Source organism: Anas acuta, chromosome 16, assembly GCF_963932015.1.
Source record: "Anas acuta chromosome 16, bAnaAcu1.1, whole genome shotgun sequence".
Lineage (NCBI taxonomy): Eukaryota > Metazoa > Chordata > Aves > Anseriformes > Anatidae > Anas > Anas acuta.
In genome coordinates this window covers 2,134,852-2,157,306 of record NC_088994.1, presented here as the reverse complement: position 1 = coordinate 2,157,306, position 22,455 = coordinate 2,134,852, and the positions used below count along the sequence as shown (strand labels likewise).

Genomic DNA, 22,455 nt, shown 5'->3' with positions numbered 1-22,455 from the left:
ACAATTCTTAAGGCCTTAAAGACACTGATTTTTTAGAAAATCATATTCCTAGGGGAAAAAAATAAAATAAAATTGTCTTGTGCACTCTGCTACAGTACAAAAAGAATGCTAACGTTTTTAATGAGATTAGTACATTCTGGGTTATAAAATCATAAACCAAGTTTGTGGTTTTTTGGTTTCCATTTCTATTTATCATTATTTGCCTCTTTCTTTTGGACGTTCCAGGTAGAAGAAATTGTTTTGAAACATGACTAATTTTTGTAGCTAAAAAACAAACAAATTGCAATTATGATAAGTAATTCTGACATTTTTTCAATTTTATTTTACATTTTTCATCAAAAATCAACCACTGTAAAAAAATCACTAGAAGTATTTTATTTCAAATATGCCTCTTCAGCTGAGGAGAAGAACATGCATGGCAGCATATTTTCGCTGTACAATTGCTCTTTAGCAATTCTTAAAATAAGATATAAAACCCAGTTTCTGAAAACATTAGTCTGAAACTCAAAATAGAGGTGGGAAAAGGAATAGGAGCATAGCCAAGCTCAGCAGCAGAACATTTAACAGAAAGCAGACTCTAGCATATATACTTCAAAACTGTTTAGGGAAGCATTAAACATTTAATAACCAACAGGTAGCCAAAATAGCTTTACAGGGGAACCAAATTTTAGGTGCAATTTTGGCAACTGGATCCAGGTGAGTCTTGCCCTCCCTCAAGCCAGCTGGGGCCAGGCACAACTTGATTTTCCCTTTTTCCTGTTCTGTCTGAGGCCTTACTTGTCCCTTGGCTTTCTCCCCAACTGATTTTTATTTCTGATAAATTGCTCCATTTTTCCCACTAAATTCCATATAGAACCAGCAGATACACAAATTTATGTATTTTTAACACCTCAGAACACCACGAATCCGTTCTCTCTCCACTTCAAAGTGAGAGTGGAATAAAAAGAGGAAACGAAGGGGGCTTCTCAACATCTTTTGCCTAACGAGGGGTGAAGAATCCCGACTGTTCTCCAGAGGGGAGGCAGAGGAGCCGCTGCAGGGAAGGTTTCTGTTCCTCAGCCTCGCGAGGAGAGCCCAGCGCGCGAGGCACCCCTCAACGGCGGGAACCCCCTCAGCTCCCCGCCGCTCCCGCCCCCCGCCCAAGCCCCACCCACCCACGTATGGGATTGGCAGGAGCCCTTGTCACTCATTCCGCACCCGTCTCCAGCCGCGAACGCCCAACCGCCTCACGAAGCTTCACCCCCTTAAAAACCGCTCTTTCAAGTCGCCTAACCATTAGCTTCCACTGCCGCCACTCATGGCTTCCTTCGTCTTGATTGGTTAAAACCAAGGAGGGGGCGGGCCCTGGGGCTGGCTGTGTTTACCGTGTGTGGGGTGAAGGCGGTTGGGCGGGAGTCGCCGCGCCCCTCTACGGGGCCGCGGGCGCCATGGGGCTCCGCAGGAAGGGCAGGAGCCCGCCGGTGCTCAGCCCCGAGTTCGTCCTTCAGAACCACGCGGACGCCGCGTCCTACCTGGCCGTGGGCATCCTGCTGGGGCTGATGTTCGAGGTACAGGGCGGGGCGAGGCGGCCGTCGGCCGCTGAGGGGAGCGGTGACTGGTCCCGGTCCTGCTGTGGGGCAGTAGCTTTGGGGTGCCCGCCTCAGAGTCCCCTCTGCGCCTCAGCCCTGTGGCTGGGGGGCTCTGCCCCGCTCCTCTGGCCCCGTCTGCCTTTCCCTTCATCCCTGCAGGGTTTTGGTCGTGGTTCTTCACCCCGACGCCCAGCTCTGTGCACCTGGACCGGGCGCCCTCAGCTCCCCCTCAGTTCCCCGCTGCCTTCTCTGCCAGCTCCTATTCGCACTTTTCAACCCTTGTGCTGGCTGCTCTCTTATTTTCTTTCTCGTCCAGTTCTCTTTCACGTTTGCACCTTGATTCCTAACAGCTTCCCACAAGCTCCCTTCTACTTAATTCCATTATGAGAAAAATGCCTCTCACGCAGAGCAAAGTCACTGCATGTCTCTTTGTTGTGACTGTTTTGAACTTTTCCCTCGTCAAATGCCCACGTGGTAAAACAAGTAGGAACACTATTGTAAAGAGGGTTTCAGACCACCAGTTTTTGTTTTAAGTACGCTTAATCAGATGGTAGTTAAAAACTATTAGTCACACTTCTGCACCGCTGCTCCCTTTATTGCTGTATTTGGCATGTTTTTCCCACTTCTGTGACAGAACTCTTCAGTGTGTGCTACTGAGTAAACACATTACGCTAGTGTGGAGTAAGGGATAAGGCTTGGTAAATAGAGGTTAAGCTGAATAGACAAATACTACACAGAGATATTTCAACGTCTTCTGCCAGTTGGATGAGATTTTAGTTCAGAACAATCGGATTTATAATTACGGTTAAATTCGGACAGAAAAGAGTTATATGCTGTTGCTCACTTTTTTGAGAAAGCAATTGTGATGTATAGATAATTCCCTTCTAAATGGGGACGAACTGATGTTGAGGAATAATGTTTTGTTATCTGTGGAGGAATATGGTATAGAAGTTTATATATGAAATGCAGAACTCAGTCTTGGGATATAAAAAAAAAAGATAAAAATGCTAGGAGCTTAACAACTTGGGTGATAAAGGCTTTGAGAACAGAAGTAAATGCCGGCACATGGGATAATGTAAACCCTGTTCGGGATCCCAAAAGGAACTTTTTATCTATCTTGATATATGTTACTTCTAAACTGGTATTGACCTGTGTCTTTCTACTGTTAAAACAACAAAAAAAATTATTTTTTGAGTTCAGTCTCCAAATTCCATTTGTCTTTGTGCAGGCTTTGTTCTTGTAACTCTACAGGTATTTGGAGGGACTCTGCAACTCCCCCAGGGTCAGCATCATTATTCTGATGAAGGTGATTTCTTTAAAGGAAGAAAGGAGAGTTGATATTAGTTACATCCAAGTATGATTAGTAAATTAATTCCTACTCAGTACAACTCTCAAAGTTCAACATTCTGCAGACTATATTCAAGGGTGGCATGTGATGTGTTTTTATACTGAGTGTTTGAATATACTTACTGTATAATTTAAATGTGCATCTACTTTTTGATGCAGAAATACTCTGTGGATTGAGATAGCTTTCAGGTGTTATGCAAGGAACAGTGGTGCTATGTAACAGGTGATAAATACTCATATTGCTATAATCTATATTAAAAAACCCTATACATCCTTTCATTCTACGACCAGATTTTTCTGTATTAGATCTGTCTCATACAGAGCAAAACTGTAAAGAAATGCGAGAGTTATGTGAATTAAATCTATATTTCATTTGTTCACTGTGGAGGTTTTAGACCATTTTTATAATCTGTAATTCAGTCTATGCCAAACAAACAAAACTACTGATGTTCTTCCAGTATTTTTTGGTGACATTTATTATGTTTCTATATTGAGTGCTTCGTAAGTATTACTGGACTTGCTTACACAGCTGTTATTTCTATTTTCTTTTGGTCTTGATTTCCTGTCTGTATTAAAGATAAATTATTTTTAACTTTTAAGTTTGAAGCACTGAAGGACTACATTTTTTTTGTCTTTTTAGTCAATGCTTTTCACTGCATTTTACGCTTTCTGTGATTTCAGCTGCAGCTGTCAATAATAGATGTCCAAACCTAACCTGTGGTACCTTGGGGTTACACACTAATAAGTCAAAGAAAGTGTAAATGAGACTTATCACAGTTGACTAACTATTGAATGATCTGCTCAGGGTTGCATAGTTTTGTGGTAAATACAGGGTTTTCTTTTCAAGATGGCTTTTGCTCGTAGTTTTAAGACCATATGAAAAAACAATAAGTGTGTTAAAGTTAGAAATGAGCACTGGAATGCTATAAATTGAATTATAAGAATTTCTCTAAAGGAAACTCTTATACTTAAGACTGTTTATCCACCTTAATTGTGTTTCCCCATACCTTAACTTTGCTGATTATAATGAGGTCTAAAGATGTGTGTAAGGAGATGCGCTGTCTTTATAACATGTTGAAAAGTGGCAGTTAAAAAACAACAGGTAAAATAGTAGTTTTTATTTTCTCTGAGAAACTTCATAGTCTCTTATGTGCCCAATACTGTTTCTTTTCCTGAAAACAGGGTGACACTTGTCTTCTAAAGAAACCTTTATTTTAGTTCTTCTTAAGCCTCTATTATCTTTTAAGAAGAAGCTTCATGTGATTTCTTTCCTCCTCTTAGAACAATTTACATCATCCTTATATCCATGGCTGTCTTACCACAGAATACCACTTAATTAGGCTCCAATACTTCCAGTAGAGTAGAGCATTTGTAGTGTCATGTTGTATGCTTCATGGACAAACAGACAAGCTAACCTGCTGGGCTCTTGCAAAGATGCTTACTACCCTCTTCTCCCAAAGAGCATTTAGAAAAAGAGAGAGCTTATCCATAGGAGAACTGACTTCCTGGTATGCCATTGGGATATGATCATAATACTTGAGTGGATTCCACTAAAGGAAGCATATGATTTCAATTCTTTTTAGAGTGAAATAAGATGAATTAGTGAATAAGATAAGATGAATAAGTGAATGTGTAGGGTAACAGGAATTATGTTAATGAAGTAAATATGAAGAAGGTATTTTGTAAAATGTGAAGTACAAGTTTAACGGTTAGATTTGTAAGCTATGCACCCATTTACTTTATAGATTGCTCCTTTTATTCTCTTTGTCATTTGAGCTGCTCTGGATTCTGTAATAAGGCTTTTCTCACAGCCTGCAGTCATCCACAGTCCCAGAAGGCAGCACAGCAGAGAGAGCCACAACCATTGACCACGTCGCTGTTCTCATTTTGGCATGTACAGTGAGAGGGAGGAGGCATGGTCCTGAATTAAGGGATCTGGCAGAAGTTGCATGGTGCTGTGAGAATGCCTCTCTGCAAGGAACAGTGTTGCTGTGGGTCCTGGGTGATGACTTACTGAAAGCAAACGGTTCAGTTTTAGCTTGGTGCTGGTGATATCAGTCCCTATATAATTACCTGTGTTTTCCCTGTCTTTCCAGGAGAATTGTCAATGGACTTGTTATGCTCTCATTCCGTGCACACTTTACGCTGGTGATGCTCTCGCTGTTTGTTCTCACCACTGAACACATGAAAGAACTTTCACAGCTGAGTAGCGCAGCATGTTAGGAAATACATCTGTGTTATAATTAGTAGGGTTTTCTCCTCCCTTTTGTTTGGCTGGGTCTGTTTTACTTTGTATAATTTTACTGTCCAGTTCAGCACATCACTACTTTTGATAGCACAAACAGACAGAGACAAGAAGCAACTGGCAGACAAGAGAAAAGCAAGATCACTCCTTTTGATGGTAGCGCTGGCTTACACAAGGTTAAATCATTTTTGGGACTTTAGTGTCTGATGGTCAATTTTGTATGCCAGAATAAATGTTTTTTTTTTTTTTCTTTCCTTAATGAGAATTCATTTCAAAAGCACTCTTGAGGATTATGACTCTACTGTTTAATTTCATGGATGCAGTGTATTGCAGTGATACGCCATTTCCCCCTTTGTTACAGAGGCTCTTTTGCATTTTTGTGCCACTTGTTTGATTTGTAGCTGGTTAAATGGATGCTTGTTTTATGTAATCCTGGATGTTTTCAGTTATACTTTGAGAAAATAGACTGTGTAACACCTGGTGAAAATAGCTTTCTCTTTTTTTTTTTCATTTAATTCACATTTGTGAAGATCAGTTTAAGAGAAAATATAACAGGTACAAGAATGTATTCTCTTACCTCACATCATTTATCAGATGAAGCCTGTTGCCCTTCTTTGATTTATTACCTAGATAACTGACTGCTTGCAGGTGTAAAAAAAATGTTTTCATTATGGTGGTGCAGGATATAATTCCGTATTGCATTTTTTGCACCAAAAGAAGCAGTTGTTTGTTTCCCCTTCCACTTATATCTCTGTTACAGTTCATCACTTTATCAGTTAGATCAACACAGCTGTTTTTGAAGTTGTGCAAGCCAGATAATGAAATGTTTTCAGTTAACTAAGCAAACATTTACCTCTTACCACTCAGTTGTAGGATCATACAGTAATCCAGATTATAAACAGTTCCATTGCCATAGCTAAGGGCTATGTAGACTGGAGGATGGAAATGGGAAGACATTATCAGGAACTGGGGATGGCTGAAAGCACTGGGTGTAGGTTTTTTTTTTTTTTTTTTTTTTTAAATAGTCTTGCCACCAGAGGAAAAAGTAATGTAAAAGTATACCATTGGTTACTGTTGATCTTATTTCTAAGATAAATCTTTATTTTTTCTTGCTTGATTGACAAAAATTCATAGGTGAGTCTTATAGTTCTACTGTGATGTTTTGAATACACAATTTGTTTATACAGAGGCTTAGCCAGTATATCACTTTTTTGAATATCTTGCAAGGTTGTGTGAAACTTTCTATCTGGATTAATTTAGAGTCTTAACTTTTGAAATAAATAAAAGCCATTTACACTTTTAAACACTTTAAAATGTTATTTAGTAGAACAGTGAGTAATTTGATCCTTAGCTTAGAAGACATAATTCAAGTCCTGACCATACGCAGCAAATGTTGAAGGATTTGCAACAAGGTGAACCTCTCCATTTGTAAGAGATGAATAACACTTTGGGGACCTTGCTGATTTAAATTAAAAGTGGAAGAACATTTGTTGATGGCATAATCTTCTACTTTTAGCTGTTGTATGGTCCAGTTTATTTGAAAAATCTGATAGCTTTTTCTTGTTTCTTTCAAAATTCCAGGTCACAGCCAAGTACGTCATCATCTTTATTACTGTGCAGTACAATGTCACCTATACCATTGGTAAGATTAAATCAAATCTATTTTGTTTCTATGTAATGGAAGAGCTCAACTGTTAAAAGTTATCTTTTTTCCCTGCTCTCAAAACTTCACTTTTATAATACAAATATTTTACTGATATTTGAACAGCATCAGGTAGAAATCTCCTAAAACAGAGGCTAAAGTAAAATCCATTTGCGGATATAAAGATGTTTGTGATGTGACCTCTTCATAGTGTTTGGTGTATATGTGTGTGTATAGATGTGTACAATTGTGTGGTCAGGTTTTAACAGAAGATCTAGATGAGTTTTGCACCAGGAATTCTTGAGGTTTTGACACAGGAATATATCACTAGTGAATGTCTCTTTTGAAAAATAGTGCAGACAGAAGCAGCATTTGATAGGCAATTACTTGTTCATTGATTATATCACAGGCTGTTTTCAAATATGGATATGGTACATTTCACACTTAGAATTCTGCAAATGTACTGTGTGTACCTGTGCCATCCCTGTTATGGGAAGCAGTTAATTGTTTTCTTGACACCTTCTGGCCTAATATCCTTTAGAAAAAATGTTTGGCCATATTTCTGCTGTTTTTTATTTGTCAAAGGATAGTCTTAAGGATAGTTAGACCAAAAAAAAATTTTTTTAATTCCTCGATGTTTATGAAAAGTGACAGCTGAAACATCCAACTCAGTGTCCTCTCTTAGACAAAAGCAGAGGATTCTAAATAGTAGATAGGCTAGCCTGGAAATCAGGATGAGTGTGGTTCTTCAGCAGTTGAAGTGCAAGTTACTTTTCTGTTGTCTCATAGATGTGTGAAGAAAGGTGGAGCTGTTGTAAGGGGTGTCTGTTGGCCAAAGGAGAGACATCCCTACAAAATACGCCTTCTTCAAGCCTACTGCTCCTTCTACGTGCTTTTTAAATTGAATTTCATATATATTTTCTCCTACACTTAAACATTGTAAATGTGAGCACTTGAAGTACTTGTGACAATAGTAATATTCTTTTTTATAGTGATTTTGTTTTTGATTTATAGGAACATATATTAGTTCTGTAAAAGTAAAATTATTTTGCAAATATGCAGCATCTCTTTAAAAAGAGAGAGAAGTTGCTTGTTATTTACCAATGTGTCAAATGACTATGGATACTATCCTCACTATGTAGTTTTTTTTCTAAGTGTAGTCATCAGTCTTAAAATCGAATCTGTTTGGTTCTCTACCAAAATGTAGACTGTAAGATGTTTTGTTTGTTTGTTTTGATGGTCTGGATGAAGAAAATGGATTGAGGCTATGGCTCAGTGTCTGCTGCTCTCAATAGTTCATTCCTGGTTTATAATTATATCACTATATTGAAGGAAAAGAGGATGTAGGTTATTTGAATCAGGCTTAAAAAATAATTTTCAAAACCAGAAAATAATTGGTCTCTTGTATCAGTTTACTGTAACTTCCAAGAACAGTGGTCACTGCTGCCTTTTCTTGGTTGCAGAGTATTTCTTCAAAGAATGTAAAAAATACACTTTTTCGTTTCCAGATGACAAGAGTGAACATGTTAATTTTTATGAATATGGTCCTAAAGACATTGCTACAATCTTCTTCTACATGCTCATAGCTATTATTCTGCATGCTGTAATCCAGGACTACATATTAGATGTAAGTTCATTACTGGTGTGTAGTTCCCTGTTTTAAATGTTATTTTTAGCCATCAGTTGCTAACAATTTTTCTATTTTTCTGTCTATTGTTAAATGGTTGTGGAATATCTTCACGTGTAGATCATTTGAACCACAGAAGCTCAACTGATTTCTGTGTGCAAATAGATTAGAAACATTTATCAATATGATTATAGGGAAAAAATATTTGAACATATCTCAACATTTTCTGTGTGGCAAATTTTCTTTAGTGGCAAATCTTAGTAAAGCAAATTGGTGTATAAAGCGCAGATTAAGGTTTTGAATAGTGGGAACTATGCATTTTGATTAAGGAATGGGAGATCTGGGAATTAAGAAATTAAGAGGGGACACTAACTCCAAAATAGTTGTTTGTCTTAGAAATTAAATGTATTGTTCATCTTTTTGTTTCTAGAAAATTAATAGACGTCTGCATTTGTCAAAAACAAAACACAGCAAATTCAATGAATCAGGACAGCTAGCATTTTTCTACTTATTTTCATTTGTATGGGGAGCCAGTATTTTGAATGCAGTAAGTAAGTCACTCTATTTGCTATTTTTATTTAAAAAAAATAGACTTGAAGGATTAAGAAGGTCCTTAAATCAATGGCCTTTTTCTTTAGGAAGAATTCACGGTGAACCCAACGTTACTGTGGAAAGATTATCCCCATTCTCGTATGCTGTAAGTATTCTATTTTCAGTTGGAAAACCTGGTGCTTCTACTTACTGGATATTTCCCTGCCCAAAATTTTAGGGACTGCTGTTAAGGTAGTGACATTGGTACTTGATAAGAATGACAATTAAGTGAAAATCCTTTCTTTTGTTTTAAAATTGATGGCTGTTTATCCAAAGGTAATTTTTGATAATTTAAAAATCTAAAAGATACTCGCATGTCTTTTTACCTTTACATTTAAATTAACTGTGGTTGCTGACAAGGTGAAACTCTTTGCAAAATGGGACCTATAATAGGACTGATGAACTGTTCTACACTCAAGAAATGTATATTTGTGAGTGGGTTAATAGACAGGACTTAGAGCTTAATTGATTTTTGATTACTATTAAGATGACTTACAGAACTCATTGTGTGGCCTTTTTTCTTTTTCATCTCATCTGTTTCCTGGCAAGGGTGGTAGAAGGAAGGGAGATCATACTAATTTTTAAGAAGTGAGTTTTACTGCTCACATGATACATTGTTTCTGGTTTTTAGGGTCTTTTTTTCCTTTCTTACTGTCTTAAAAGGTGACTGAGAACTTGCTATCAAGAAGCTTATGAACTCTAATTCAAAAAAACTGTCATCACAGGTTTGTTTTGTATTAGCAGTTCCCATGATTTGGGAATCATAAAGTATAATGAGTCAGAATGACGTATTTTAAGATAATGAAATAAAATTTATCTCATTTTAAAAGATGGTGAGTTTTCAAGCTTTCGTTTTCTTCATCTGAATTATTGTTTAGTTTTCAGGTAAAATTCTTCTATATTTGCCAGATAGCCTATTGGCTTCATGCACTGTCAGAACTATACTTTCAGAAGATCCGAAAGGTATGGAGAGAACTCATCAGTACGGTTAATTAAATACATATTCATTTCAAATTATTCATATTAATATTTGTTTATATTGCTTGTATTTGTATATGCAGTTATTTAGATACTACCATTTATGTATTTTATTTTCTTGCATTCCTAGGTAACTTGTACAGGCATTCTGTAGTTTCACATTCAGGTGTTCTTTCCAGACACTTGCACAGTAGTATGAAAAATAATCAAACTTAATGAATGATGTGCTTTTTCTTTGGATAATATAGTGAAACCATAACAGCACTTAATATAATTTCTCCAATTTTAGGAAGATATTCCAAGGCAGCTATGTTATATTTGCCTTTACATTGCTCATATCTCTGGTGCCTATATATTAAAGTAAGTATTTACATGTTCATTTTCAATCAGTGTATTTATTTTCTTCATACTTAAATTAAAAAATAAATAATTTTTCTGTTTTATAGTTTGCAGCGTTTGGGGCTAATTCTGATGGTACCTCACTATTTAGTGGAACTCATTTTTCATGCTTCACGTCTTTTCTACTTCAGTGATGAAAACAAGCAAAAAGGGTAAATCTTTCATGTATTAATTAAAATTCAGAAATTTGGTTACTAATTGTATATAAGTGGATTTCAATGTATGTAAAAGTACTTAGGTAAGAAGTCTTCTGTTCTATGTGTAATGTTACCTGCTTTGAATTCCAAAAGAAGTCATCATAATTGCATAGACATAGAAACAAATACATGTACACCACCTCATAATCATCATCGTAAGAGTTTGCTTGAGCTTTTTGTTGAAGTCCCATATGAGATATATATTGGCTTCTGCTTCTATATGATGCCGGTTTACTTATGTGTCCATAAATACTTGTATGTAGGGATGACTTTATCAATTCTTTTTTTTTTTTTTTTTTTAATAAAAGCAACATTCCCTGTGAATTCTTGCAGGTCTCTCTCCTTTATAGTTAAGGTGCAGAAGGGAAGTAACTGTACAACAAGGGAGGTGATGTCTAAAAATGTGTAGCTGATAAGGTGTTCTCAATTATATATATATATATATCTCGAGTAAGGTTCTTAACTATTCTGAGAATAATGGGTATGAAAGTAATGAATTTGAGAAAGAAATGGGATGTAGAACAGAGATATGTAACAGAAGCATGCTAAGAAGGATAGGGTATGTTTTGCCATTTGAATGCAAAGACTTCTGGAGGTTCCAACTTGAAAAGAAACAAAACACAAAAATAAATAACATTGTTCCATTTATGTGTTCTTGCTTCATATTCTTCCATTTTCTGACCAGTTTATTATCATAAACACCTTGCTTTCTTTCATGCAATCAATTATGTATAAGCAGCCTCCTTTGAGGTAGTATAGTGCTGCTTCCCTTTCTGGTCTTCTCACCGGACGCATTCGTGTCATTCCTTAAAACCAGCATTGTAAATAGGTGTGCTGAATGTTCTTTTCAGAAAATTGGTGTTTATGAATGCATATAGGGGAAGTGGGAGAGGTGATTTTTCATTTGTATATCCTATTTAATTGTGAGTTTTTTGGAGGTAGGAGGTTACCTGCTTTTCATTATATAACATCCAAAAGCATAAAGGCTAAACATACTGATTAGGAGAAAAATATTTTCCTGTCTTATAATTCTAATGATTAAATAAGCAACTGTGCCCCCCCCCCCAATAGTGCCTTTTTAATCCATTTAATTCATCAGTCATTTGATATTAAGTATTTTTCCAAATAAATCTTTATCTTATGGCAGTAATAATACTGATTTTTATACATTTATTTTTATCTTTTTAATAGCACTCTGTTACTCGGGATTCTTCTCTCACATCCTAGAGCAAAAAGTTGACCCCTATTCCCCAGTGAAAGCTCATTTTCTGTATTTAACACCTTGAAGCAGTACTGAATGTTTTGCAAGTCAGTTTTTCTGTAATTATTGGGCCTTTCTGTAGGCTTTTTCTGTAGTTACTGAGAGGAGCTTAATGAAAAGCTCTTTGTATGTTCGAGTTTATTGAAAAAAATGGGTTAAACAGGGAAAGCACATTAATTTCATTATTTTGTTTTCAGATTTACTGTCTGGGCTTTACTTTTCGTAATGGTGCGTCTTCTGACCCTAACTTTATCCGTCCTCACATTTGGATTTGGTCTGGCCAAAGTAGAGAATCCAGGTTTCTCCATAGCAGATGGAAACTTCAATGTACTCAGTGTGAGGTATAACAAGGCTAGTAGACATCAATTAATGCTTGTATAATGTGACATTTTCAAAATATCTTTTATTAAAACAATCCAAGTGGACAGTGTGTTTTGAAAAAATTCCCTGTTTGACACCTTTCCATTATATTATTTAAGGAAAAGGGAATTTTGTGCTCTATCTTTTTTTTTTTTTTTCATAGTAGTAGTAGAACAGGATATGTGTGAAAGAAGAAAGGGGTGTCTTTTTTAACTGAATTGTTTATTTATTTCTCCTATGTATATTGTGGACATAGTATCATTTGGAAATAATAATACCCATATTTTAAAAATATTTTTGTATGTGTTCATTTTGAAATTTTATTACTTTTTCATCATGAACTCATCACTTTAATGCTCACCTTATAAATCAATGCTTACAATCTAGTATGTGGGAGGGATTTTTAATCTCTATGATTTTTCATTCATAGATTGAAGCCCTTTCTGGCAAGCAGTCACACATTCTCCTATTGGCTGTTGAAAGCTATGGTCATAGCTCCTTGATAAACGTGATTGCTGATATCAGTATGCTTTCATACAGTGCTCATTCATTTCTTGTGTGATGCACTTTATCTTGAGTAAAGCCTTCTGATAGATCTGTTTCCTGTGGTATGGAGATTTAAATTGTTTTAATAGTAGACTTCTGGGGAAAAAAAATAAGGACAGATTTATAGTCTGTTAATGAATAACTAAACCTTTTATCTAACTGTCCCTAAAATCCTAAATTTCATTAGGATTAGCTGCCTGGGTGCTGTTTGTTTAACGCAGGCCTGGATGATGTGGAAATTTATAAATTTTCAGCTGAAGAAATGGAGAGAGCATATTAAGAAGCAAATTCCAAAGAAGAAAATAATAAACACAAAGAACAAACTGACAAAAAAGGAACTAAACAGAGGTCAGTGGCATAACATTTTAAGTTCTTTCTAGACCAAATGGTTTGATACAAGTTGCATCATCATCTTTTCATAAAGAGTAAAAGCATCTGTCTCTTGGTGTGTAGAGAATATACACAACATGGTAACTTCTTCAGGAGTTAGGACATGTTCTGTAATTGTCAACAGGACAGCACTCAGAGTGCTGCCTATATTTAGCGCTAACCTTGGGTGATCTTCATGATTAGTGTTATTCATTGAAGATTATTTTAATCTAAATGCAAGGAACAGTTCATGAAATGGGGCTTAACGTTTATTTTTTTATCTTTAAAATCTTTCCAATGCTTCAAAAATTAACTTAATGAGAAGAGTATCGTCTGAAATCCCTACTATATCTTATATGTTCTATTAATTTCAGATCATTAAAATTAAATTTGTTCACGTGTTCTTCTATGTAGAGATGTATTATGTAACGAACATCAAACCCACGAAAAAAGAACTCCAAAGGAACGTCCCTGACATTCTAACTGTCAAAGGACAAATGGAAGAAGTCCTTTAATAAATGACATTATATGACTTTGATTGTGAAATTTCATACCATTTATACGCTACTTAGTTCAATTTGTACTGTTACACCTTTTCTTTGTGCCATGGCCTGAACTTCTTAAGCTAGTGACAGAGAAAGCTGTTAAGTGTGAAGTGGCAAGCTGTCTAGTATAGCACCTTCCTTACTGGTGGAAGAATGCTGTATAAAGGAAAAATCTAAAGGAATCACTAAGATTGGTACAAGAAATAACGGAAAAAAGAGATACCTGTTAAACTAAGGCATCATAGAAGAGATGTTGATCAATACTTATTAGTAATTACTCAAAATATAAGAATAGTCAATTGTCTAAATAATGACAATAATCAATTGTCACTCTAGACAGAGCTTATCAGTGGGCCCCAACAAGTTTCTATACTGATGTATTCATAAACAAATTGGTGAAGTAACAAAACCTACCAATGAGACAAAACTTCAGATGCCTGATAGGAGAGCGTTGTGGAGTGATCTTGCAAACATGGAGAATGGTTTGCCTTTTTTTTTTTTTTTTTTTTTTAACAAGAACGAAAACCTAAATTCATAATCTACAATGCATTTCCTAAATTAAGCTACTCAAAGTAATGCATATTATGGAGGGAGAGAAAATGAAATATAATCTATGTATACACAACAATAGACTTCAGAGTGGCATTAATGTCTCATGAAAGATCTTCATACTTTTGTCAATGATTTGTTGCAGTCAACACCTTACAATGATCTAAATGCAGCTTAGACTTCAGGAAGTTGCCAAAGATCCCCTGGAATCTGAGATGTTATGTTGGTAGGGCTGCCCTTTATTTGCCATATTTTTAATATTCATCTTGAAACATCTGCTACTGCTCACTGCTGCAGATAGGAGACTAGACTTAAAAGCAAATTCTGATTTCCTATTCTTAGTAACTTCATACAGCCAAAGTTCGTAAACGTGTTAGGTACCTAACTTGAAGTTAATTTCGACTGGAACAAATACTTGATTTTTTCCCCTGGTCTAATTGCTGGGTTTTTCATGTGAGAATAAGTTGTATTTCTACTTACTGTATTTTAATTTTTCTTTATTTAAAATTACAGCTCACGTCATCAATGGAGCAGCAAAGCTAGAAGATGGAGAATCACCAAGAATAAGAAAGTGAAAAACAGTACATGTATGAGATACAAGCTAGTATCAGAAGACAATGTTTGACAGAATGCTGAGTTAAAGAATTGATCCTGCAAAGCTATAATTTGGATGTCTCATTATTTAAGTGGACACTATCAGGTTATATTTTTACAATATTTTTGTTAATAACCCTAACTTTATGATAGGATCCTCTTTGATCTAGTTTATCCCAGTAGTCATATTTAAACTCACTTATCTCTAACAATAAAAATGGACAGATCAATTGTAACTTCCAGTTCTGTGATCAGAAATTAGTACATTTTTAGTATATTTTAGTACATTAATATATTTTTATTACAGATATTTCAGGAGGCTGTCTAAATCTTAGTTGTTTGGTTTTATGTTTTTATACAATCTAAAGTCTGTACCAGAAAGTTCTTACCATATTTGTTTAGCCTGTGTCTCCGTGAGAGTTATTTTCTTTATTGCACTCCTCTTATATGGAGTAAGAGGAGTATCTAGAAGCTATATTGCAAAAATATACAGAAAAATGCAAAAATGCTTTATAACTAATTTCCATTCGAAGATTACAGATTTAGAGTGCAAATTCTGACAGGACATTGCTAATCTTGCAGTATAAAGATGTGGACTATCTTTAGTAAAGATGCAAATTGTGTCCCTTGGCAGAAATGGTAGATTGCCTGCTGGATTTCTGCTATGGATTATACCCTCTTGTAGGAGGAGGGCAAATGGAGGTGGAAAAAAAAAGTAGCCAGTTAATATGTGTTGTATTTTAGCCCTTTGGAAGTTTTGTCGTTCATTTTAAAATATTTTAAAAAGTTAGTATTTTACACTTGCAATCACATGCCAATTTTTTTCCTCAACTGTTTTATTTTCCTTTAATTTGTAACAGCTGCTTCTTAAACTTGAGTCTAATATTGTTCAGGGAGGCATTCAAACAGTATAGCAATGAATGCTATACCAAGCATAACCTAAAGGCCTTTTTTTTTTTCTTTGTCTCTGGATAATAATTTATTTTAGTCTCTGACTCAAGGTTTTTTGTTTGCGAAGGTATTAATTTGCTCCTTATGTGAACACTTTATTTAGATGTTATTTTAATATTAATATGCTTATATTAAAATGAATTATTTAACTATAAAGAGATTAATGGTATTTTTGTAAATAACTCTCTTAGGTCTGATGTTAATATCTTGATGTTGAATAAGTTTCAGGAACATACTTTCTTATTTGCCATAACCTTCTGTGTGACTAAATTGTAGGAATATTACATTATTCACATAAACCTATACATTTCTAGTAAAAGTGCGTACTATGGAACTAGACTACATTTGTTGATACTTTTAATGGACTTAAGTACTACTGAATGCCTTGTTCAGTGAAAGTACTACCTCTTGAGCAGTTTGAATGAGATTTGCCTAGCCTTCAAGTATTTCTCAGCATGCTGCTCAAAAGGCAGTGTTTAAAGTATACTGCAACTGCAAGCCTGAAGTTCTTGTCGATTTCAGTGTGTTTATACCTAAGTTAGCAAACTTTCAGACTGAATCCAGAGGGGGTGTAGGTTCCAGTATCCATTTCTAGGCACATGAAACTAGGTAACTTGGAACATTAAAGACCTTTTTGGCAAGTGTTACCAGAAAGTATGTTACTAATACTACCACTTGAATAAACTGATAACACTCTTGGATGTTCTTAATCCACTCACAACACTCACGATGACCATATATATATATATATATATATATATATATATATATTAAAGACTAATTTTTTTATTTGAAGTATTGTTGTAGAAATACTAGTGCAAAGTCTCAGACAGGATTTTCAAAAGTCTTAGAAATGCAGGTCCTAAGTGCCATGAAACAGACAAGTCAGCCTATGCTTAAGGTCTAGGCTAAAGACTATGCAATATGTTGGGGTATGTGTTGGGGGGTTGTTTGTTGTTTTTTTGTTTTTTTAACAGTTTTATCAGTATGCTTTTTTTTTTTTTCCTCCGGAGAACTATGAATGTCACAGAGTAACAATCAAATTAGATGTTGACTTGTTCCTGTTTCAACCGTGTAGCCTTTGCTGAAGTTGCATGAAATCCGTTAGCACAGATGTTGAGGCATGTTCCCTAGTGGTGTGATGTTATAATAAATGATCCTGTTAAGTATTTTAAACATTTAAGGCATTAATTTATGTGAATCTTAAGACTTTCAGAGCAGTTGTATGTAGTATTTTCTAACAATCTAATTGTAAACTTTATAGGGTAGAAGTGCTCTGCATAGTCACGTGTGTGCACATCAAAATGTAAAATACTACCATTCACCTGCTTTGGAAAACCAAAATTATATTCTTTTACTTATAACTTTCCTTTCCTCTCAGTGAGTATCTAAGATTATTTTATTTTTATTTTGTTTTAAAGATAAAACAGCATCTTTTAGTGCAGAAAATCTTACATTACGAATTTGCATTTCTGGTTTTGAACAGTGTGATAGGAATGAACAGATTTTCTTTTCAAATTTTTTCCCCAAAATCAAGACAAATTCTTAAGCCGATATATTTTGCATCCTCTTCTTAAAAAGGTTTTGAGTTGACCACTTGAAGCAGAATAGTTTGAAGGCTGTATAGTGGCATAAGGGATTTGGATGATGGTGTTACTGTTGCCTGCTCCTGTTTAAAAGTCTACTAAAAACTAATTATTCTAAGTTCTAAACACAGAGGATGTTGTCTTGGAGCTAGAGTTAGCAAATTCTGCAAACATAAGAATTTCTAAATGCTCAGTGTTTTGGAATGCTGTGTAACTATGCAAATTGTTTCATTATGTTGTAGATAAGTGAACTGGGATGACGAAAGCAATATTTCATCTGTATTTGTTTCTTAGTATTAGAATGGGTTGCTACATCTACTTAAATTGAAAGCACACTTGTACTGCCTTTCTTAAACCATCTGAATGTTGACTGTCACCACAGAAAGTTCTAGCAGTTAGAGAAATGGGTGGAAGAGCACTGATATATTGTAAAGTATTAAATTTTAGGTGTTTAGCTTTAAGTGTCAGTAGCTGGCAGTCACTTTATGAACTTACTGACCAGAAACAAGAGAGTGATGTTTACAGACAATATCATTCTAACACTTCTATTTGATGCTGTTACAATTATCTCCTAAAATGTAGAGTTACTCTGCCTTGAAACCAACAGTGTACTGTGGGTTATGTTGAATGTGTGTCTGTCTGATTGCAACAAATACATGGGCTTGTTTTTAATTCTACTTAAGCTGTATTTTCATTTCAGTTAATTTGTCTATGGTTTTTTTTTTTTTTTTTTTTTTTTTTCCCTGGGTAACCAAATAGAATGTCAAAATGTGTGTTTTTTAATGCAATGTGAATACCTGAATTCAGGTAAAAATAAAATCATTAAGATTGGAAAAGACCTCCAAGATCATCTGGTCCAACCACCCCCTACCATCAATGTCACCCACTAAATCAGGTCCCCAAGCACCACGTTCAGCCTTCCCTTGAACACCCCCAGGGACAGTGACTCCACCACCTCCCTGGGCAACCCATTCCAATGCTTGACTGCTCTTTCTGAGAAGAAATTTCTCCTAATTTCCAACCTAAACCTCCTCTGGTGCAACTTGAGGCCATTCCCTCTAGTCCTATCACTAGTTACCTGTGAGAAGAGGTTGACCCCCAGCTCCCCACACCTTCCTTTTATAATTTCATCAGTTATTGTCTAAGCTAAAATTATACTTTAGTGAGAGCTTGCTTAAAAAACAAACAAACAAAAAACACAATTACAGTAATACTGCAATGTATGTTGCACATAGGGTTTTGGTTTTTATTTAATGTGAAATCCATAATGCGTAGAACAAAAACTGTTTTCAACATACGTTTGCTTCTGATTCATCACTTGGTAAGATACCGATGAGGAGAACTTTCTCCATTTAAAAGAAAAATTCTCTGAAGCTGTGTTACTGGTGCATCTCATTTTACACTGGAGTTTTTTTTTTTTTTTTTTTTTTTTTTTTGTTAAATCATCCTTTAAAATTACATTAATCAGTTAATTTTGGTAGTCTGGTCAGTTAAGCAGATTAGCCATGCAAAATGAATTGGTAGTCTAGAAAGAGGGGTATATATGTAGTCTGGATTTATTAAAAATAAATTACAAACAGTCTCCCCAAGTATACTGCAGTTTTTCAATGTCCTTAACCATTTCTTAACAGTGTTGTTTTTCTTTGATTGTTATTCAGTGCCAAAGAGCTTTTCTCTTCCAGCTATGCTAATTAAAATTTCCTGGACAGTGTATATTCTCTCCAACTTTAGACAAGCATTCTGCAATCAATTTGCTGCAGTGTACAGAAAACTTATTAAAATAATACAGAAATAAGTTAAAATTTTCCATTTGTGAAAAAGTGCCAGTTCAGTTCCAGAAAACCTGGGGTTAATGGTATCCACCTTAGTTCTGATTAAACTGGTTAGATCAAAGAACCCTAAACTAATGGTGTGTGAATGATGATGATGAAAAAAAAAAATCCAATACCAAAAATTTGTTTGTGAGGATTGCTTTTCTTTTCACATTTACTGTTTCTAATTATTTGGTAAGGGAGGAAGGGATGGAAAGCTCCTTCTGTCCTAGAGTATTATTGGAAAATATCATAGCCTTGGAAGGTTGCTTTTGATGGGCTATTCTTACCTTTTCCTTGCACTTAAATGTAAAATTAAAAAAAAAAAAAAAAATATATATATATATATATATATATGGAATGGAAAGTAATCTATTATGTGAAACTTCCAATAGAGAGTGCTTTTTGATCGGTGTTTTAAATTTTTTTTTTCTGTCTCTGAGCAGAGAACAATTAAATGTGCTGAAGAAACAGGACTTTCCCTCACACTAATTGTCTAAAAAGAAAGTTATCTTGGAAAATTCAGGAGGCAAATCAGTTATGTAGAGAGATTCCCATATGAAAGATAGAACATTTTTTTTTTGAGAAGAATAATAGATGATGGAAAATGATGACCCTCTGTGTTACTGTCACATTAAAAATGAATGGCATTGTCCAAAGAGTAAGCTATGAGTCATGTTTCCCTAAGTCTATGTATCCATTGGCTTTTTTTGACTGAAAAATTATTGGGATCAGGTTGAATTTAACAAGTATATTACATAAATTAACCTTAAAGTCAAGTATGCCTCTTAGGGTATATCTTTGGCCAATTTTTTTAATACGTTTAGGCTTCTAAAGATTTCTTTAAAGAAAAATGCACCAGCAGGTGGAGCAAATAGATAAAAATGTAGCTGTAGAACTGCAACATTTAACAATTATTACTATCAGCTTCTAAGTACAAAAATCTGAGGGAGTTTATTACTAGTTTCTGTAGAGCATCGCATCAATGAAAAGTGAAAGTGTTTTATCATTGTACCCTTCATTATATAAAGTGAGCTACCTTTGAAATTATCTTTCTAATTGCTAAAACAGAAAAAGGTTACAAATGAAAACAAATATACACACTTTGGAGACATGAAGTTCTGAATTAGTGCTGAGTCTAAAATGTCTTAGATTCAATCTAAGTATAATTGAAAGACCTTATGGCCTACATGGGGAAAAAAAACATGAACAACGTGTAGTTGTTCAAAACAAACAAACAAAAAACACAACTAAATTTCAGTGTTGCTGTTGTCTGTCATCAACCTATTCCTCCCTGCACACCTCTTTTGTTCTTGTCATGGTGAATGATCCATTGTAATCCATAGTGGAAGAAGAGAACATCCTGCGGAAGAAGATAACTCGTAATGGAAGAAATGGAATCATTAAATAGCAGAACTCACACTTTGGGGAGATGCAACAGGACCTCATTTCTTTTAAGATACCCTAACAACATCAACTCTTTCCTGCTGTGATAACATGGTAAAGATTCTGTCTCTACCAGTTGGTTAAAACTGAGTTCACAAGTCCAAACACACATTTTTAATTGGCAAGTTCTTTTGTAGTATAACTACAAGGTAAAATCTAAGGTGAAACTTGTTTTTCCAGAACTCGACATATTCGGATTTCTTTCAGCTCTGTATTCACTTGGTTTGTAATGTTTGTTTCAGAGATAGTCAGAGGCTTGTATTGTACTAGTAAGTTACTCATAGGTGCCCAATATTATTTTATTTTATTTTTTATTTGGGAATTACTAGAAGGTATACTTAATTGCTCCATTAGTTTGTCCCTTTTTAATACAAATTGTGGCTATGGCCCTGTAAGGGATTCTGTACGTGTAGCTTGGCAGATCTTCAGTTTGTGCATTTTCATTATTTTGTGCTCTATGAAACCAGACTTTCAATTTTGGAAATATATATACACCACCTTTATGAGTACCTGAAACCTCGCTATACCATATTCTGCACACATCCTATTTTAATGTGAAATGGTTTGAATTCTGGTTTTAAAAATTACTAAAAAAGAGGATTTCTGCTAGCAAACCTGGGGCGCGGCTAGGTTGTACTACTTGAGGTCCCAGTCTTGTATGTCCTTGCCTTTTATTTTTTTTAAACAGATGGATACTGAACGTCTATTCTGACTTCGCATGAAAACTGTCTCTAACGTATAGCTGCAGTAGGGAATAATGGGTATTATTTGTGTACCTTTCACTCCAACCTGTTCGTGTTATTTTAAGCATTGACTTAAGCAGCCTGGCTTTCCCCTGTTGCAATGGCACAGCTCGGATTCGGTATAGCAAAGCCCCCCAGCCGCTATCTCGCAGTGCGGGGCTGGCGCCTCGCAGCGTTGTGATCCTTCACACGTAGAAAAAGCTCTTCATTAAACCCTGTATCCACACGGCTTCCCCCTTAACCCCCCCTCAGCTGCAAGGGGAGGGCGACCCCTCAGCGAGCTGGGCCCCAGCACGGCCCAGGGGAGCCCCCGGGGGCGGGTGGGGCGGTGGCTCCCCGTGACACTACAAGTACCGCGCTGCCCCGCGCGCCGCCCTACTACAGCTCCCAGCGCGCCCCGCGCCGGGCGGCTGGCGGAGGCCGGTTCCTATTTAAATGTGGGCAGCGAGGAAAATGGCGGCGAGCGGCTGAGCGCGGGGGAGACGGGGAGCAGGAGCTGCGCCTTGGCGCCTTTCCCAGGTGAGCGGGGCTGGGAGGGAGGGAGCGGGGAGCGGAGGGAGGGAGGGAGAGAGAGAGGGAGGAGAGCGGCTGCGGCTGCGGCTGGTTCTTCTCTCTGCCTGGCTCCCGGCTTCCAGCGCCGAGCTGGGAGCGGGCAGGGGGAGGGCGGGCGGCTGCCCCCGGCTGGGCACGGAGCAGCCCGGGGTTGGCCCTGAGGGGCGCCCCTCTCCCCGGCCTGCCGCCCTCTCCTCGCGCGGAGGCGGCTTCCTGAGAGAGGGGAGCGCGGTCGGGTCGGGTGTGAGGAGTAACCCCTGGGCTGGGGGCGAGGGGGTGCCCCAGGCAGCGCCTCCGCGCCTTTACCTGGGGGCTGCGCGCAGTGAGCTGCGGGCACGGCTGAGGCGGGAGGCTGCCGTGCGGGGCTGGAGGCTTCTCGCGTCGCTGTGTGATGCGTTTCCAAGTAAGGGGAGTTTGGGTGGAGGTTCCTCGTGTAGCGCTGGGAGCCTTGGGGTCGCTCGGAATTTCCCAGTCTTGCGTTTAGAAGCGTCTAATTCTGATTCTCAGCCTGGGTAAAAGGTGTGTGTGTGGGTGAGATACCTGGGCTA

At 36.7% G+C, this 22,455-nt stretch overlaps 2 protein-coding genes across 12 annotated transcripts in view; both read left to right on the top strand.

Moving 5' to 3' along the window:
- The first annotated feature begins 1,314 nt into the window (after nucleotides 1-1,314).
- Nucleotides 1,315-18,054, top strand: LOC137865712 (translocating chain-associated membrane protein 1-like 1). 4 transcript variants are annotated; one of them, XR_011102042.1, is made up of 12 exons: nucleotides 1,317-1,547; nucleotides 6,742-6,802; nucleotides 8,311-8,429; nucleotides 8,860-8,976; nucleotides 9,068-9,126; nucleotides 9,899-9,983; nucleotides 10,288-10,358; nucleotides 10,445-10,549; nucleotides 12,053-12,196; nucleotides 12,949-13,109; nucleotides 14,012-14,157; nucleotides 14,738-18,054. XR_011102042.1 is itself a non-coding variant. In XM_068701051.1 (11 exons), the coding sequence occupies exons 1-11, from the start codon at nucleotides 1,428-1,430 to the stop codon at nucleotides 14,797-14,799; spliced, it is 1,104 nt and encodes a 367-aa protein (XP_068557152.1). In that variant the 5' UTR covers nucleotides 1,329-1,427; the 3' UTR covers nucleotides 14,800-18,054. The 4 variants fall into 4 exon arrangements, 2 of the variants coding, with proteins under 2 accessions (XP_068557153.1, XP_068557152.1); XR_011102043.1 differs by lacking the exon at nucleotides 14,012-14,157 and having other exon boundaries at nucleotides 1,316-1,547; nucleotides 13,016-13,109; nucleotides 14,738-14,808; XM_068701051.1 differs by lacking the exon at nucleotides 14,012-14,157 and having other exon boundaries at nucleotides 1,329-1,547.
- Nucleotides 18,055-21,740: 3,686 nt separating this feature from the next.
- NCOA3 (nuclear receptor coactivator 3) overlaps nucleotides 21,741-22,455 on the top strand; it is an 83,844-nt gene continuing 83,129 nt past the window's right edge. For 2 of the 8 annotated variants that reach the window (XM_068701023.1, XM_068701015.1), the window contains exon 1: nucleotides 21,741-21,874. The gene's annotated coding sequence lies outside the window, so the exon portion shown is untranslated. Of the gene's footprint in view, nucleotides 21,875-21,973; nucleotides 22,311-22,455 lie in introns of those variants that run through there. The other 6 variants (XM_068701024.1, XM_068701017.1, XM_068701022.1 and 3 more) reach the window with 5 other exon arrangements.

Bases quoted from the DNA above. Each gene is read 5' to 3' on its own strand.
- LOC137865712 (XM_068701051.1), top strand. From the start codon at position 1,428: ATGGGGCTCCGCAGGAAGGGCAGGAGCCCGCCGGTGCTCAGCCCCGAG. The intron at 8,430-8,859 runs GTAAGTTCATTA...TTTTGTTTCTAG, and splicing joins TCCAGGACTACATATTAGAT to AAAATTAATAGACGTCTGCA. The intron at 9,127-9,898 runs GTAAGTATTCTA...ATTATTGTTTAG, and splicing joins TATCCCCATTCTCGTATGCT to TTTTCAGGTAAAATTCTTCT.